This window comes from Alosa pseudoharengus, unplaced genomic scaffold (assembly GCF_046254945.1).
Source record: "Alosa pseudoharengus isolate Yale_2024_CS ecotype anadromous, Long Island Sound unplaced genomic scaffold, YU_APseudo_1.1 YU_APseudo_1.1_scf_11, whole genome shotgun sequence".
In the NCBI taxonomy this organism is placed as follows: domain Eukaryota; kingdom Metazoa; phylum Chordata; class Actinopteri; order Clupeiformes; family Clupeidae; genus Alosa; species Alosa pseudoharengus.
The window spans coordinates 41576684-41594779 of NW_027468576.1; the positions used below are offsets into that span (position 1 = coordinate 41576684).

The 18096-nt window shown below is 40.2% G+C and overlaps 1 protein-coding gene across 1 annotated transcript in view; it reads left to right on the forward strand.

The window, feature by feature from the left end:
- Nucleotides 1–18096, forward strand: part of LOC143117467 (5-hydroxytryptamine receptor 3E-like) — a 63309-nt gene that overhangs the window by 34759 nt on the left and 10454 nt on the right. Inside the window, exon 7 of the mRNA XM_076279213.1 lies at nt 16806–16966. Coding sequence (XP_076135328.1) covers nt 16806–16966 — 161 coding nt within the window. The remainder of the gene's footprint in view (nt 1–16805; nt 16967–18096) is intronic.

Here is an 18096-nt window from a genome sequence, read left to right on the forward strand (position 1 = left end):
TTTACCTTATCATCATTTTTATGCATATTTCCAACTCCAACCTATATAAACCTGACTGCTAATTGGATTTATGCATCATCAGTTGATGTGTATTTGTGTAATGAGGGAGGGTGTGGCCTAAAGTGATCAACACCCTACAATCAAGGTGTGCATAATTATTAGGCAGCTTCTTTACCTCAGACAAAATGGGCCAAAAAAGAGATTTAACAGACTCTGAAAAGCAAAAAAAAATGTAAAATGCCTTTCACAGGGATGCAGCACTCTTGAAGAAGCAAAGATATTGAGGCGTGATCACCGAATAATCAAACGTTTTGTTGCAAATAGTCAAAAGGGTTGCAAGAAACGTGTGGAGAAAAAAAGGCGCAGAATAACTGCTAGAGACGTAAGAATAATTAAACATGAAGTTACCAGGAACCCATTGACCTCCAGTGCGGCCTTATTCCAGAAATGCAACCTACCTGGAGTGTCCAGAAGTACAAAGTGTTCAGTGCTCAGAGACATGGTCCAGGTAAGGAAGGCTGAAACACGACCACCACTTAAGACTCATAAGTTTAACGTCAAGACTGGGCCAAGAAATATCTGAAGACAGATTTTTCAACGGTTTTATAGACAGATGAGATAAGAGTGATTCTTGACGGACCAGACGGATGGGCCCGTGGCTGGATCACTAATGGGCACAGAGCTCCACTTAGTCAGACGCCAGCAAGGTGGAGGTGGGGTACTGGTATGGGCTGCTATTATTAAGGATGAGCTAGTTGGACCTTTTAGGGTTGAAAATGGACTTAAAATCAACTCTCAAAACTACTGCCAGTTTTCAGAAGATACTTTCTTCAAGCAGTGGTACAGAAAAAACTACATCCTTCAAGAAGGCCATGTTTTTTATGCAGGACAATGCTCCATCACATGCATCCAAGTACTCCATTGAGTGGCTAGCCAGCAAAGACTTTAAAGATGTCAGAATAATGACATGGTCCCCTTCTTCACCTGACCTAAACCCATTGAGAACTTGTGGACCCTTCTTAAATGTGAGATTTACAGTGAGGGAAGACAGTACACCCCTTTGAACAGCATTTGGGAGGCTGTGGTTGCTGCTGGACATAATGTTCATCATCAACAGATCAAAAAATTAACAGACTCCATGGATGGAAGGCTCATGACAGTTATTGAAAAGAAGGGTGGCTATATTGGTCGCTGAATATTTCATGAAATGTCAGAAGTGTTTATTTGTACATTTTGAGTTGTTTATTTTGTTTATTCTTACTCTTAGAAATGAAAATAAACAAGTGGGGTGGGAAAATTTTAGTTTCTTATTTAGTCGCATAATAATTCTGCACACCAATAGTTGCCTAATAATTCTGCACACATAGATTTTCTCCTGAGAAAGCCAAAACTCACTTTCCCTTTGTTAAATATTCAGGTTTGAGGTTTAATAACATTTTTGATTGACTGACATCATTGTATTTGTTCAACTATACAATTAATCTTCAGAAATACAACTTGCCGGTAACACTTTATTTTAATGTGTCGCTGTTACAGTGTACCTACCTGATTAGGTACAGTGGTACAACCTGTGTAACAACATGTACTATCAGGTACTATCATTGTACTTGCATTATGTATTTGTGGGTACCTACATATAGTTGTTACATTGTAATACTGAGTGCTTTTACAAAACTTTGCCAATTTGCCAAAATTTTCATCAGAGGCAAAGAGCTGACCTGAGACCTGCTGGATGGGGTAAATCTGGTCATGGTAGATTTGATATACAAACCATTCTTAGCTCCAGTCAAGGCCTCATTGTCTTCAGTGTACATGTAACAGCTGTGCTGCTACAACCTTGTTACACTTTGATACAGTGGAATAAACGTATTAAGTGTACCAGTTAATTACTTACATGTACATATGACATGTATGTTGTGTCTTCGATGTCTTGGAACAGGTCTACTAATTCACATGTACTGTGTGGTGTAACAGCAGACACGTTTCAATTACAGGATGCATGACATCATTGACAGGATGTATATAATTTGTACATGTAAGTACTTAACTGGTACACTTTATTTTAATGGGTTTATTCCACTGTATCAAAAGAGTAATAAATGTGTACCGACACAGTTGATACATGTACTACAGTATGTAGGGTAATGGCAGACATGTTCCAAGACACCAATGACACAACATACATGTAATATGTAATTGTAAGTACTTAACTGGTACACTTCATTTTAATGGGTTTATGCCACTGTATCAAAGAACAATAAATGTGTACCAACACAGTTAATATATGTACTATGTAGTGAATTAGTAGACCTGTTCCAAGACATCGAAGACATAACATACATGTCATATGTACATGTAAGTAATTAACTGGTACACTTAATACGTTTATTCCACTGTATCAAAGTGTAACAAGGTTGTAGCAGCACAGCTGTTACATGTACACTGAAGACAATGAGGCCTTGACTGGAGCTAAGAATGGTTTGTATATCAAATCTACCATGACCAGATTTACCCCATCCAGCAGGTCTCAGGTCAGCTCTTTGCCTCTGATGAAAATTTAGGCAAATTGGCAAAGTTTTGTAAAAGCACTCGGTATTACAATGTAACAACTATATGTAGGTACCCACAAATACATAATGCAAGTACAATGATAGTACCTAATAGTATATGTTGTTACACAGGTTGTACCACTGTACCTAATCAGGTAGGTACACTGTAACAGCGACACATTAAAATAAAGTGTTACCAACTTGCCTAATAATTTTGCACACAGTGTATTTCTTGTTTTTAAAGAGCGGACATCTCTGTAACTCTTAGAAACAAGGACCAACGTGTTGTGTTGTCATTGCAGCATTTCGTAAATGGGAGACCAACTCCGGATTATCCAAATCCCGTCGGCATAGCAACACCAGGCCAAACCAGAGACCTTGGAGGCTGCAGAAAGCCCCCAGCTAAACGGTAAGTATGTTAAAAAATACATAGAAATATGGCATTAAGAACATGTTATTTTGTTGTTATTTTTGCACAGATGGAAAAGTGATGGTCAGTCCTCCATCTCCCTCACTACTTATGAAGAAGAAGAGAACGATGCTAGTGACAAAGGCAAGTGACATTTATTATTTGTGATATGTATTGCCCTCTAGTTGAGGTAGTAATTGAAAAAGAAAGAGTCAAGCTTGTTCTTCATTTGCTCCCATTTGGCCTCATCAAAGCATATCCGCTCCAGGTGGTAGTTTTGTACACACAGTACACAGAAGTCACACCACTTCAAACCACTAATGCCAAGCTGGTCCATCACCTGGTAATAGTAGCAGTGGGACTCTTTTAGTTTGTACCTTCCATCTTCCAGCTTCGCAAGATAAGTTAAGGTTTCAAAGCTGTCCTCAGTAGGGCATTTTATCTCAAGAAGTCCATATTCTGGGCTGTTGCTCTGTCCTCCCTCTATTACTTTAAAGTCTGGTGAAGCACCAAGGTGTGGGGCATGGGGATTTACAACAAAACCACAGGGTAACACAATATTGTTACTTAGTTTTGTGTATTCTGTTGCTGCTACACTCTCTAATGCCAAGCCCCTTCTCATAGCCTTGGTCTGCACTGCTGATTTGTGCTTAAGGCTTGTTGCAAGTTTTTCATAATCTGCTCTCCTAGAGCAGATTCTTTTAAAATCACTTGCTGTAAGACACTGTGATCTAGCATCAAACCACAGAGTTGTTCTACTTTGAGGTTTGGTGTTGTATTCTAATAATTTACAAGCTGATAATGGCATTGTTAATTTGTTGTAGCGTTGCATGGCAATTTGACTCATTACTGTGGTGAAATGAGAGGGTTGGGGTGGTAGAGGGAAATCAGGAAATTCAGGTTGTTGGGCCGAAGATTCTCCATCAGTAGGTATTTCTGTGTTAGTAACAAGGGGAAGCTGTGAAAAAGAAAAGAAGTGGTAAATATAATGAAATGGAAGGAGTTGATGTATAACTGTTTGTCTTTCCAGAGAATCTTCAGAGTCCAGAGTCTGAACACCAGGATACCCTGGAACAACAAGAACAATTGGAGAGAGTGAAGAAGTTAGAGGAAGAGAATGAAAAGTTAACGGAGAAATTGGTTTGAAAAGAAAAAGAGATTGTAAGGTTGACAGTACATGTACACACACTCCAAAACAAGATGGTAACACCTGAACTGCTACAAGACAATCATAGTCCTAAAATGTTCCAATACAGCACTGGTTTTACATATGACCGCTTTAATCAGTTGTGCGCCCTATTTGGCATTCCAAAAGATCCTCTGTGCAGTCTACTGAAATCTCCCATAGTATACATCAGAAAAGACAGAAGCACTGATGAGATGCCCATACGCAGCTGCTTTTTGTTTTAATGAAACTACGCAATAATGCAGATCTGCAAAACCTTTCCTTGTCCTTCAACCTTAGTGTACAAAGTGCTAGCAATATTTTCAATTCGTGGATCCATTACATGTACAACATACTAGGTGAATTGCCCATTTGGCCCTTTAGAAACATTATTGCACAGAACATGCCCACTAATTATAAGGAAGACTATCCAACAACATTTGCTCTATTAGACTGCACTGAATTAAAAATTGAACGCCCGACTTCTCTTGTTTTACAAAGCCAAAGTTATTCAAATTACAAAAGCACAAATACTTTAAAATCACTTATAGCGTGTGACCCCCGTGGCGCTGTGATGTTTACATCAACACTTTACACAGGCTCCGTGTCAGACAAGGAAATAGTTAAACAGTGTGGAATCATTCCACAGCTGGAAAGATTAATTGAGAAAGGGTACTTGCATAAGGGTGATGGTGTAATGGCAGACAAAGGATTTCTTATAGAGGATGAACTCAATTCAATAGGCATTCAGTTAAACATTCCACCCTTTGCAAAGTCCAAAATGCAGATGCCAGCTGGTGATGTTGTTGAAACAAAGTATAGCATAGGGTGCATGTAGAGAGGGCTATTGCCCAAATAAAAAAGTTTAAAATAGTATCACACAAAATTCCAAACACAAGACTGGGAAATATTAATCAGATTTGGTATGTGGTGAGTGTACTGTCCAATTTCCAGCCTCATATTTTGAGAAAGTAACAACTGTGAGTGTGATGTGTTGGTTGGCAATGTGATAAATAAGACTATGCTTATAGTATGTATATATGTATATATTCTCAATATAAGAACACATAATAAAACAACAATTATAAACCTGGATACTGCATCTTTTTTTATTATTTCTCTCACCTGGTGGCTTAGACCACATCCCAAGGCATATTTCTGGCTTTTCACTTCTAGCTGAGGTGCATCTTTATCTACAAGGTAGCTGTAATTTCCCTCAGGAGATCGAATATTTCTGGCCCTAGCATTTTCCTAAAAAAAGTTCACATGTACATTAATACATTGTTTGTTTGTAACTACAAGTTTTTGACAATGTGCTGAAGAGAGAAACATCTTACTTCTTGTGTGTGTACAGTGGGCATCGCTTTCAAATGACCACTTCATTCGCGCATTACGAGGCGTGAAGCTTTAGTACCACTTTCAGCCACTGTACATCGCTCTGCCTGCCGCCCCTACTGATAAAGCAGGAGACTTGCCGAGAGTAATCCCAGCCTACGAATTCAATAACAAAATAAATCATGCATAATTAAACATTACCTCGATTTAGGCTACTTGGGTATGTCTTAAGGCTTGACTACACGGTGGTAACGAAAATCGAAATCGAAATTTGGTGTCTACATTATTGTCAGTGTTGGGGGTAACGCAGCTACGCAAATCAAAACAGTGGTGTGATAATTGAGCCAGTAGAGAAATAACTGTTCAGAATTAATCTGTAGCCTTAGGTAGGCTTCTGCAGAAAACAATGTTGTTGCCGATTTAATACTATCTGGCGACGTTTTTAACAGGCTACGCAATAGAGGCTTAGACAACTATGACCCACGTTTTGGTTTCGTAAATTAATTTGCCCTACTTCTTGACTGCAATGTAGTCAATTGACTGCTTGACATGTCATTTTTATTTTTCTGTACAATAAACAAATACATCTGCTTTATGCCGCAGAATTACATTCATATTTGGCTGACTTCTGCAGACGCGAAACAAAACACTGCCAGGCATATTTTCGTTTGCCGTAACCCGACCGACCCTGTCAATTTAGAACAGACCCAAATATTTTTTTTTTTCCCCTTTTAGTCCGACCGACTTGCCGGTTGTAAACTTGCGTTAAGACCGACCGATTTTTTTTTACTCTAAACAACCAATACAAATAAAATACTATTTATTTTAGTAGGCCTAAGTATTGTGAATATAAATTGCCTACATACAAACGTAGGCTCTCTTATAGACCGAGGCGGAACGGCGGGACAAAGTGTCTCGCCAAATTTACTACCAAGCCCCCTAGACATTTTGCCGAGTTTTTTCATTCCGGCACCAGTGTGAATGGGTCAAGGCGGAAAGGGGAATCTGGGCGGGGATTTCGATGCTATGTCCAGCCCACCACAGGAGATTGCAAATCAATCTGATCAAAAGCAGCAATAGCAGAGACACTACATTATGTCAATCTATAAATTCACAAAGTCTCCAGTCATTCAATGCCTGCTAGAGTTGACTGTAGCTTGGAATGCAATCAGTTGCCATAATAGGCTATCATAAAATCCAGCGAAAAAACAAAGCATGAACTCATGAGCGTCTGTCTGCCCTGTATGTATATCCTCTGATTGTAATGCTTACAGATATCTAGGCGATATTTGTAACATTTGTTTTGTATTTGGCCTGTTATAAAATAATGTAGACCTATTGAACAATTTAAACACATTAGGAACCGCAAAGTTGGAGACACAAATAAAGCAGGGTACCCCCAGAATTGTCAGACCTAAATTTAAGACTTTTTAAGACCTTTTTAATACCACTTTAGATGAAATTTAATACCTACATCGCACCGATTTGGATAGAATAAATAATATTAAAGGTAAGATTAAACCTCAAATAATCATGGGCGGATTATGAACTTTCGGTCCCCTGGGCCCAGATGTATTAAGGGCCCCCCACTAATTGTCGTATATGTGGGAGGGGGTTTTGGGGGTCCTCCCCCAGAAATGTTTTAATTTGTTTGATGTGATTTCCTGTATTCTGGTGCATTTTGGGGATGGCCAATACTAAATTCAATCAGATTCATAGCCTACATCCTGATTTATTGATATTGAAGCAATGATTCCATGCAAAGGCTTGACCTTCAGGGCCCCCTGACCCCTTGGGCCCCTGGGCCTGGGCCCAGTAGGCCCGTGCAGTAATCCATCCTTGCAAATAATTACTGTTTACAAGTGTTTGCACATGCCAACATGAACATGACAGCAGTGGAGTGGCAACGCAAAGCTTTGTCGCGGTAGTAACGTGACTGAATGTCCTGCTTCATGGACAAATTTACACGGAGTAGAACCTAGTTGATTTCAGGGATTAAAGTGAAAAAAAAATATTTTTGCGGTCGCGACTTATTGGTTTTTAATGTACAAAAAGATGCAAACAGCAAAGTAAAGCACCAAATAAAGACCAAAACGAGGCTACAGGGTACTCTTAAGTTACTATATAATTAATGCCACCTACAGGTGAATGCATAGAACATAACAATCCTATGGTTTGTGTACCCTGTAGCCTCGTTTTAGCCGCCAATGGCCGCCATGTGAATAAGCGAATTGAGAGTGTTCTTGATTGCGATTGAGTTTTCCTGATGAACAAAACAATATTTCAATACCATCCCTGACCATTGCTGATTAGCCATTGCTGTTCTATTCTACTGCAGCAATATTGTAGCTTTAACTTACACTCTTATTTAATTACTTCAGGCCAAAAGTATTTAAAGGGGAGATTTTGTTTCTTGTTAATATGCAATTCAACACCAAGTAAAATCTATAAAATCAAGTTTGCAAGACTTCACATTTCCTCATCAAAGTAACGAATCAGAACAGTCTAGATATTGTTCATATTTCCATTTGTTGCCTCATCCGCATTTAATGAAAACATGGTAATTTTGAGTTTTACAGACAACTCAGTTTTCCAATGAGCAGCAATACTGTGTGTGCTCATGCAGGAGGTCTGCGCATCTGATAACGACAATCTGGAGAGGGCACGTTTGTCTTAAGCAACAGATTGTATAAGGTTGACAAGAAGTTGCGATATGGTGAGGGACAGGTCGTGTTGCGCTATGAAAGAACATGCGTAGCCTACTTAGCGCAAAAACGGTCAGCCATAGATAAACGTACACAAATCATGACGCTAATATGCGAGGTTCTGGTAGGCCTACTGGTTATGGTTTTGTGCTATACATTAATAATAGCAAAGTTTTTAAGTTGACTATTTTAATTGCATGGTTATTTTTTGTCAACATATGCTCCTACTGTCGTTAAAAGTGAGGCCTAAGCAGGCTACAAGGCTGTCTGTGAGTCATAAACACGACTGACCCCCTTACTCAACATAAAATAATAATGTCGCGAACTGTTAACACGCTCAGTCAAAACCTTCCGTCGCAAATTGTGAAAAACATTGTTGTACATGTCATAACAGACGGGAGCAGGGTACCCCCAGAATTGTCAGACCTAAATTTAAGACTTTTTAAGACCCTTTTTAATACCACTTCAGATGAAATTTAATACCTACATCGCACCCATTCGGATAGAATAAATAATATTAAAGGTAAGATTAAACCTCAAATAATTACTATTTTAATTACTAAGTGTTTGAACATGCCAACATGAACATGACAGCAGTGCAGTGGCAACGCAAAGATTTGTCGCGGTAGTAATGTGACTGAATGTCCTGCTTCATGGACAAATTTACACAGAATAGAACCTAGTTAATTTCAGGGATTAAAGTGAAAAAAAAGCTTTTTTCTTTTTTCAGGCCATAAGTCATACGTTGTTCATATCTACCTATAGAGATAGCACCCCTTTTGCAGTCGCGACCTATTGGTTTTTAATGTACAAAAAGATGCAAACATAAAAGTAAAGCACCAAATAAACACCAAAACGAGGCTACAGGGTACTCTTAAGTTACTATATAATTAATGCCACCTACAGGTGAATGCATAGAAGATAACAATCCTATGGTTTGTGTACCCTGTAGCCTCGTTTTAGCTGCCAATGGCCGCCATGTGAATAAGGCGAAATGAGAGTGTTCTTGATTGAGATTGAGTTTTCCTGATGAACAAAACAATATTTCAATACCATCCCTGACCATTGCTGATTAGCCATTGCTGTTCTTTTCTACTGCAGCAATATTGTAGCAAGGCTTTAACTTACACTCTTATTGAATTAGCCTACTTCAGGCCAAAAGTGTTTAAAGGGGAGAGTTTTTTTCTTGTTAATATGCAATTCAACACCAAGTAAAATCTATAAAATCAAGTTTGCAAGACTAAACATTTCCTCATCAAAGTAATGAATCAGAACAGTCTAGATATTGTTCATATTTCCATTTGTTGCCTCATCCGCATCTAATGAAAACATGGTCATTTTGAGTTTTACAGACAACTCAGTTTTCCAATGAGCAGCAATACTGTGTGTGCTCATCTGATAACGACAATCTGGAGAGGGCGCTTTTGTCTTCAGCAACAGATTGTATAAGGTTGACAAGAGGTTGCGAAATGGTAAGGGACAGGTCGTGTTGCGCTATTCAAGAACATGCGTAGCCTAGCTACTTAGCGCAAAAACGGTCAGCCATAGATAAACGTAGACAAATCATGACGCTAATATGCGAGGTTCTGGTAGGCCTACTGGTTATGGTTTTGTGCTATACATTAATAATAGCAAAGTTTTAAGTTGACTATTTTAATTGCATGGTTATTTTTTGTCAACATACGCTCACAACCTACTGTCGTTAAAAGTGAGGCCTAAGCAAAATAGGCTACAAGGCTGTCTGTGCGTCACAAACACGACTGACCCCCTTACTCAACATAAAATAATAATATCGCGAACTGTTAACACGCTCAGTCAAAACCTTCCGTCGCAAATTGTGAAAAACATTTTTGTACATGTCATAACAGACGGGAGGCATAGGCTACAGTTTATATTGCGTCGCTTTACACATAATGTTAGTTGCATTGATTAAAAACTGTAACAATAATAGTACATCGGGTGACATAGCAGGCTATCTGTTCAAGTCATAGGTGACACCCAAAATGAATGACCTCCCCTGACAAGAGTTCGCGATAGTAAGAAATTGTCTACATTGATGCATGGAAAGAACACAGCCTCCGAATTCGCACATAGAGCTCACAATAGCATAGGCCTATCCAAAAAAAAAAAAACGGATTGGGCAACCTCATCAGCTGTCTCAATTGTGTCACTATAATCCAACTTTTAGACCGTCCTCCAGACGTGTTCTTTTTTTTTAAGCAACCGCCCCAGGCCAATGAGACAAGCGTGTACAACATAAACAAAGCGAAACTCATGGTTGACGTATCTTCTTGAGCGATCTCTGAGACACAGAAAGTTCTCAAGAACACTATTAGGTCTTTAAACATTTACCATCACACACATTCATTCATCGGACCTACTATTTGTAGTTGCCTTAAAAAAAAGGAAAAGAAAAGGTGATAGACCCCCCCCCCCCTCCTATTTATTTTCACGCCGGATCTGCATCGATCTCAAATATGACATTTCTAAAATCAAATTGACGGAAATCCGTCGTACGAAGGAGAACTTTAATCCTTGTGATTTACGCTACGTGAGGATATTAGACTAAATCTACTGATCATTTGAAAAATTAAGACCTCCGTGAAAAAATCCCAGACTTTGAGGTGAAATTCAATACTTTTTAAGGCCTTAATTTAGGAAAATGAAATTTAATACTTTTTAATACTTTTAAGACTCCGCGGGTACCCTGTAAAGACATTGCTGCAAATTTAAAACTACTCTACTATTACTCTGGAATGGCTAACAGGGGCATGCTTTACACCTTTGTGTTCGGTAAGGTCTGCTGTTTATTCTGATATATGGGTTGTCATGTGTTGAGGTAAAGTTCGCGAAGTATTCCACCAAGATGAATGGGTAGGGAGAAGGGCGCAAAAAATATGATTAGATTAAAGTTACTTTTCTCGCGAACCGTTTACCACAACAACTAACCACTAACATCGTTTAAAAGCTGATAAAAACCTTTTTCGTGTGATACATGTGATGTCTGTGATGAATAGGCTACTTCGCAAGTAGTTCAGCAAATTTGGGTGGGACAGAATACCTTTACAGAGCAGCAGCTCTGGCCATATCGGCTCTGGCTCACATGATGTACTGTGAAAAGGCCTTAAACCCTGTGGCGTCATCTCTACACCATTGGTTTACGCATGTCACACTATGGCCTATACGCTTCGTTTCATTCACACAAACATCTCGACTCAACGCTTATTACTTGGCACGAAGCTCTGGAAGAACTGTACCCAGAACTGTGCCCAGAGTACACAACTGTTTCACCAGCACATTTAAATGACTTGACTAAAACCGTGCATAACTGGAGGTACACCTGTTATTTGAGCAGTCTGTATGTCCTCATTTTGCTATGCGAGGACGATATGAGTCTGTTGCATAGATGTCTGAGTCACGCATAATGTTTGAAAACCACTGGCTTGTAATCACAATAATTTAACACACGACAGTTGGATACTTCATCATGTTCCCATGCCTACATTTTGGTGAGTAGCATAGAGATTGTTAAAACAATAAAGTATGGCTCTCCGTTTGGGACATCGAAAGCTTATATTTTTAATAGAGTACCGTCGGAGATGCTGACTTGCAAAGGCCTCAGGATAACACGTTATCTCCACTATCATCAGTCAATGCCTCCTTGATCAAAGTGGGGAATGAAAGAAAAAGTTTGAGAACCACTGGCTTAACAAGTTACCTGCAGTCCAGAACACACAGAACATTGCAACAGAAAGTTGCCTTTATAATCAACTACTATTTGTTCCAACAGCATTCAAACAAAGCCTTTATAAAAGTGAAAAAATATATATTCCATATGAAGTAAAATAAAATACTGTTACTGTAGTAACTGTATCCCAAGCTTCAGCTCCCCACGTCTGTGACAGGCAGACGTGACACCGCTAAATTCTCAGCTTGTTTATACCCCACACTGCCACACAACGCGTAAGACCACTAGGCCCATCACTGTGGGGTGCGGTAGCCTACTCTCTGGGATTTAAGTCAAGCAATATAACCATACAAATGTTTCAAAACGAGTTAATTTCGGCTTTGTCTGAACTGGCCATTGTAGGCTACGTAAAAAATAAACAAGGACAAATAGTCCCTATATAGCCTAGTAGCCTAATGAAACATACTGGATTGATGTAGTATCGTTGTAACATTATTAAATTAATCTGTTACTATGCCTGTGCCTACGTTTGCAAAAGAGAACATTTTAATTTGATTCACAATAATGTTACATTTTATTTACATGTTGACAATGAGTAGCCTAGTTTTGGTTGTTGTTGGTGGCGTTATTGCATGTTAGTAGTGATGGGGACGAGACCGCCTATGCCGAGTCCGAGTCAAGACCGAGTCTTTGAAGGGTCGAGACCGAGTCTGTAGGTTTCCAAATACAGTCGAGTCCGAGTCAAGACCGAGTCTTTGAGGAAGCAAGTCCGAGTCGAGACCGAGTCCTTTAGGAGTCGAGACCGAGTCGAGACCAAGACCATAAAAAAATGTCAGTTTTCATATTCATAATTTAATATCACCCCAGTTAATAATCAACCATTAGGCCTACAGACTAAGCTAGATTGGGAATTGTTTAGAGGAGCAGTCTTAACGTCTTAATATGGACTATGCTGACCTATAGACACTCACCGGCAGCAGAGCCATAGAGATAAATAAACGGCTCTGACGGCAGTATATTTGCATTGCACCATGGGATGTCATTTTTAAATAATGCCGGTCAACATTGCATTTTATTATTATTGATGTTATGTGTTGTGTGTTTTTTTTATATGAACATAAAAAATGCGTTGGTCTCGAGGACTCGGTCTGAAATTACGAGTCCTTCTCCACCCACTGTGGTCCGAGACCGAGTCAAGACCGAGTCTTTGAAGGAACGAGTCCGAGACGAGACCGAGAAAGCAGAAATTGGTCTCGAGACCGGTCTCGAGTCCGAGACCGGACTCGAGTACTACATCACTACATGTTAGTTATGCCTACAATGCAAAATTGCTTCCTCACGATTGGAAGCTCCTAGCCACATAAGATTTCAAAACAGGCAAAATGCCACAAAACCGGTTTGTGAATAGGTCTGTGAGTTAGGAGTCCTCTTGACTTCTTTTAAGCTGTCACAGCTGGTGGGAAGGTGTGATTTGTTGGGGGCAGGGCCGTATTAACTGGGCACAAATGTCTGATGGGCCCCCCTGCCCCCCAGTCAACGTGAATCTGGTGGTCAGTTAATAGGCTATGCCGAAATAGTTTTCAATATTTTGAATATTAGTGTCGAGTGAATTAGGAAATGTTCTCAAAGTAGCCTTATGGCTGAAAGCTGCTTGGGATCCCCCCTGTCAAGCAATATAACCATACAAACGCGCACTCATTGTTTCAAAAGGAGTAATTTCGTCTTTGTCAGATCTGAGCTGTGGACGACACGGCACGGCATGCCCAATTGAAAATAAATTAACGCAACGCAACACAGACCCCGCTTCTCTCGCCTCAGTCACTGACATGAACGAAACACAGAACCCACTTCTCTCACGGCAGTCACTGACAGTAGCCTAGAATAAATGCATGGGGGAAAACACTTCCCCATGACAAAGACATCGTAAAACACTGAAAATTAATATTTTGTCACTATAACATACATCTGTCCTTTGTCAAATGTGTTATGTTCCAAGTAGCCTATAGTGCGTAATTCTGCTTCATAAAGTTGAACAAATACATTTGCTTATTTCACAGAAAAATATAAATAGCCAGTTAGGGGCTACAGCGCAGAGTTGGTAAATTATGGTAGGCCAACTTGGAGTGAACATACAAACAGGGGAAATTCTTTGAAAAATAGAAGAGATCCCTTTGCACAGCCAACTTAAAAAGGTGCTGGTGGATTGCCGGTTTTAAAGTACATATATAAAAAGAGGTGGCCACCGCACACTGTTATATTTCTTAGTGATTTTTATTGAGCAACGCGTTTCGCCAGTTGCTTCATCAGGCTCAATTCAAAACTAAGCAAGTGAGATAAAATAAGGTCCCATCCCAACAGGTGATAGGCCACTGATACATCACATGACTCAAGTCATCACATCAATTAGTCACATAGTCCATTGACTCAGGTCATCAATTAGTCAATTAGTAAATCTATCACACAGCTCAACTAGTCATCTCCCCTACTAGAGGCAATCCAGATATCTTTTTCTATTACTAGTCAAATATTTCACAATTTTAGTATCACATTTAGTCATCCTGATATTAGAGTCCATTACATTGTTTACAGTATTTAAATGTCCATATTTGTGTGCATATCCACAATCACATGAATCCATAAAAACACCAATGTTCACAGCAAATACATATTCAATAAACAGTTACACTTTTAAGCAACATTTGCAACATGCAGACCCCGTTTACACGAAGGGAAAACGCAGATATTCCCCTGCGGTTTGGCCTCTCGTTTACACCAAAACCCTGTTTTTATCACAGAAAACGATTATTTCTAAAACCTCCGGCCAAAGTGGAGATTTCTGATAACGCCGGTTATGTGCTGCCGTGTCAACGTTTTAGCTTCTTAAACGTCACATTATGCGCCAGAAAATCCTTAACGTCACGTGAGCGCCTGATGTTTACAGTTTCTTTGGCTACTGATCAGGATTATCATGGATGCTGTTAAGGTGCTACTAATTTTTACTTTTGTGCAAACGCTTCTGGCCTGTTTGCATTTGCAGCAACTGCTCTACATGGAGGAGCAGAGGCGAAGGATCGCACGGAGGTCAGCATTTTTACTGCTCGTGTTAGTCGTTGGTGTTGATTCTGAGGATTTTGATTGGCCAGCATGGCTTTATTCCTTTCCCTACACTGCCACCCATAGGTTTGGCATAGTTATTATGGCGCTCGACAGCGTATTTATGCAGTTTGATGTAAATGACAAGTTTTTTAAAAACAATGTTGTGTGCACGATGTTATTATTGAAAACGGAGGGGGGGAAATATTAGTTTTTCTAAATACCCGGCTATGTGTAAATGTGGCCGCAAGCGCCAATGAATCATGCTCTCACGACAATCACGCCGTTAAACTTAAATAGGTTAACATCACACTAAGTTCACCTTCAAGCAAGGAAAACGATGATTTGAAGACATTTGTTTCATTGGAAGGGCAAGGGGTAGCAACAGGGCAACACAGAGACAGGCCCGATGGCAGGGCTGTTATGAGAGTATTAAAATATGGGATATTCTACAGGAAAACATTAAAACGGCAAGACGCGGAATGAGAAACACGGAAAAAGTTGGCATGCATTGTTTCGGTCCCCGTGCACAGGGATTATTTGTCATATTATTAATCACATATGATTATTTGTAAAATTGTGCAAACAGGCGCAACACATTTGAAAAGGAAGGACTGGTAGCATACAAGCTCATGGGAAAGATTGATTTAAGAACGTTATCACAGTGTGTGGCTGTGGCGCAAAGCAGCACGGGCGGAAGACAACGACAATTGGCAGGGGAGGGTCATGTCTTTTTTAACAATTCTGGTCGGAGGGTCATTGAACAATTTCTAGCAGGCAAGGGAGGGTCATGCAACGTTTGACTGAAGCCCTCAAAATTCCTCCGGTGGCCCCTTCAATAAATAACGAACAGTCCCTAGATTGCTGCTGGGCTATATCTTGTTTCATGTCTGTTAACAACTCATTGCCGTCACACGCGTAACTCACGGTTGCATCCATTACAAACAAACATGCAATGTGAACGTCTGGGATTGGGGAAAGCACTAAATGCTCTACTGAATAAGCACAAAGTCAAACCTTTAAATGAAAAACACTCTTTTATAATCAAAAAAATAAACCGCTAATGAAGTAAACTTGTGACCATCAAAAATCGTTTATGGCCTGTAACTCCGTGATAACAGGACGTAACAGGAAGGCATTTGGCTGAGCAACAGAGGTTAATGTGCTCTATATTTTGTCCAAATGATGTCTGTCTATCATCGTTGCACTCGGAGAAAACCAGAATGTTTAATTTGTCCTGCGTTTCTTCTACGGCTGCAAACGGGATTCACTCGCCGTTAACCAAATATTTCTTTATTAGGGCAGGGCAGGCATATTTCTGGCTATTAAATTATTTCTAAACCAGTCTGCTAAAGTCTGTAGTGAAGTCTGTGTAGGGTTTTCCAGCTCCATTTCTTTTTACGAGACACCCTGCTCACTTGAGACATCTGCCGGTTGTTTGGGTTGTTGCAGCGTCACTGGAAAAATACAAATTAAAGTCGCGTGATCCCGCGCGGACCGCGAGGGAAGCTGGCCAAGTTGAAGCACTGCCCACTGTACTGTATATGAATATTTGAGATTTTACTTAAGTTATTTAAGTTTTTATCAAACTATGAATATTTGAGATTTTACAAGTTGTTATCAAACTATATGAATATTTGAGATGTATTGGTGCATTAGTGGGAGTGTGTATCGGTGCATTAGTGGGAGTGCATATTGGTGCGTAAGTGGGAGTGCGTATTGGTGCATTAGTGGGAGTGTGTATCGGTGCATTAGTGGGAATGCATATTGGTGCATTAATGGGAGTGCGTATTGGTGCATAAGTGGGAGTGCTACTGCTCTGTGTCCTAATCTGGTACGTCCTCATCTTGTCCGTGTGCAGCTGCCTCTGTGCGGTTGTCATTTGGAAAGCCTGTGGAGGAGGTACTGAAGCGCTCCAAGGAGCTGATGGAGACCATGGGAGAGTGGGAGCTGCTGAACATCACATCTTCCAAAGGAGATTTAATCTTCGAGTCCAGCGCCTGGGATGAACTCACCTACCATGTGAGTGCTCAGCACACCACCACTACACAAGTCAAGAGTTACCATGATGGTCTGCATGAAGTTAATCCTTATAGTTCTACCAGAAAGACTCAGTAGACAGAATAGAATCAGTTAACAATTTAATTAGTAAAGGAACGGCTTGGATACACGCATTATAAAGAGTCCTGAATAGGTAACAGTCTTTGGCGTAGGCCCCCTCTCGGATCCCTCCAGCGATGCGCGGATCTCGTCTTCTGCCGATGGATGAAGGCAGGGGTGGGGAGCCTACCCCCCCACGACAAGACGGGGACCAACTGGTGGCTGAAGGAAGATGATGTGGTAGGCAAGCCATGCCCGATGGATTTGGACTGCTGGCAGAGGTGGCTGGAGGGGAGGTGGAGGGGACGTCAAAGTCGGCGTATTGAGAAGCAGAAGCAGTGTTAGGTGGTACATATTTAAAGAGCCCACTAAATTCCTATAGGCTAGCGCTGATTGAATGAGTGAATGATCAGATTGCAGGGCTTTCCCGAAAAGTAGGCAAAGCTAAGATTGGCTCCATGTAAGCATGGGAGGAGTAAAGGCTAGACTACGAGTCTTCCTAGTAGAACTTTCGCTGAAGCTATCATTTAATATCAGTAAAGAAACTGTCACATCAAAATCAAGTTCATGCTTCAAACAGTTCAACTGTAAAAGTGTTCAGACCCTTTCTAGTTTTCCACATTTTGTTGTGTTTCAGACTCATCTTGAAATGAATTCAATTAATTTTTCCCCAATCAATCTAGACACATTATTCAAGGATTAAAGTTCTCCGTCATAGGACGGATTTCCGTCAATTTGATTTTAGAAATGTCATATTTGAGATCGATGCAGATCCGATGAGAAAAAAAAAGGAGGGGGGGGGGGGACTGTCACCTTTGCTTTTCCTTTTTTAAGGCAACTACAAATATTAGGTAAATGTTTAAAGACCTAATGTTCTTGAGAACTTTCTGTGTCTCAATCCTATACGGCCTACGTCAGCCATGAGTTTCGCTTTGTATGTTGTAGCTACACACTTGTCTCGGGCATTTGCTTAAAAAAAAGAACACGTATGGAGGACTATAACGGTCTAAAAGTTGGATTATAGTGACACAATCGAGACAGCTGATGAGGTT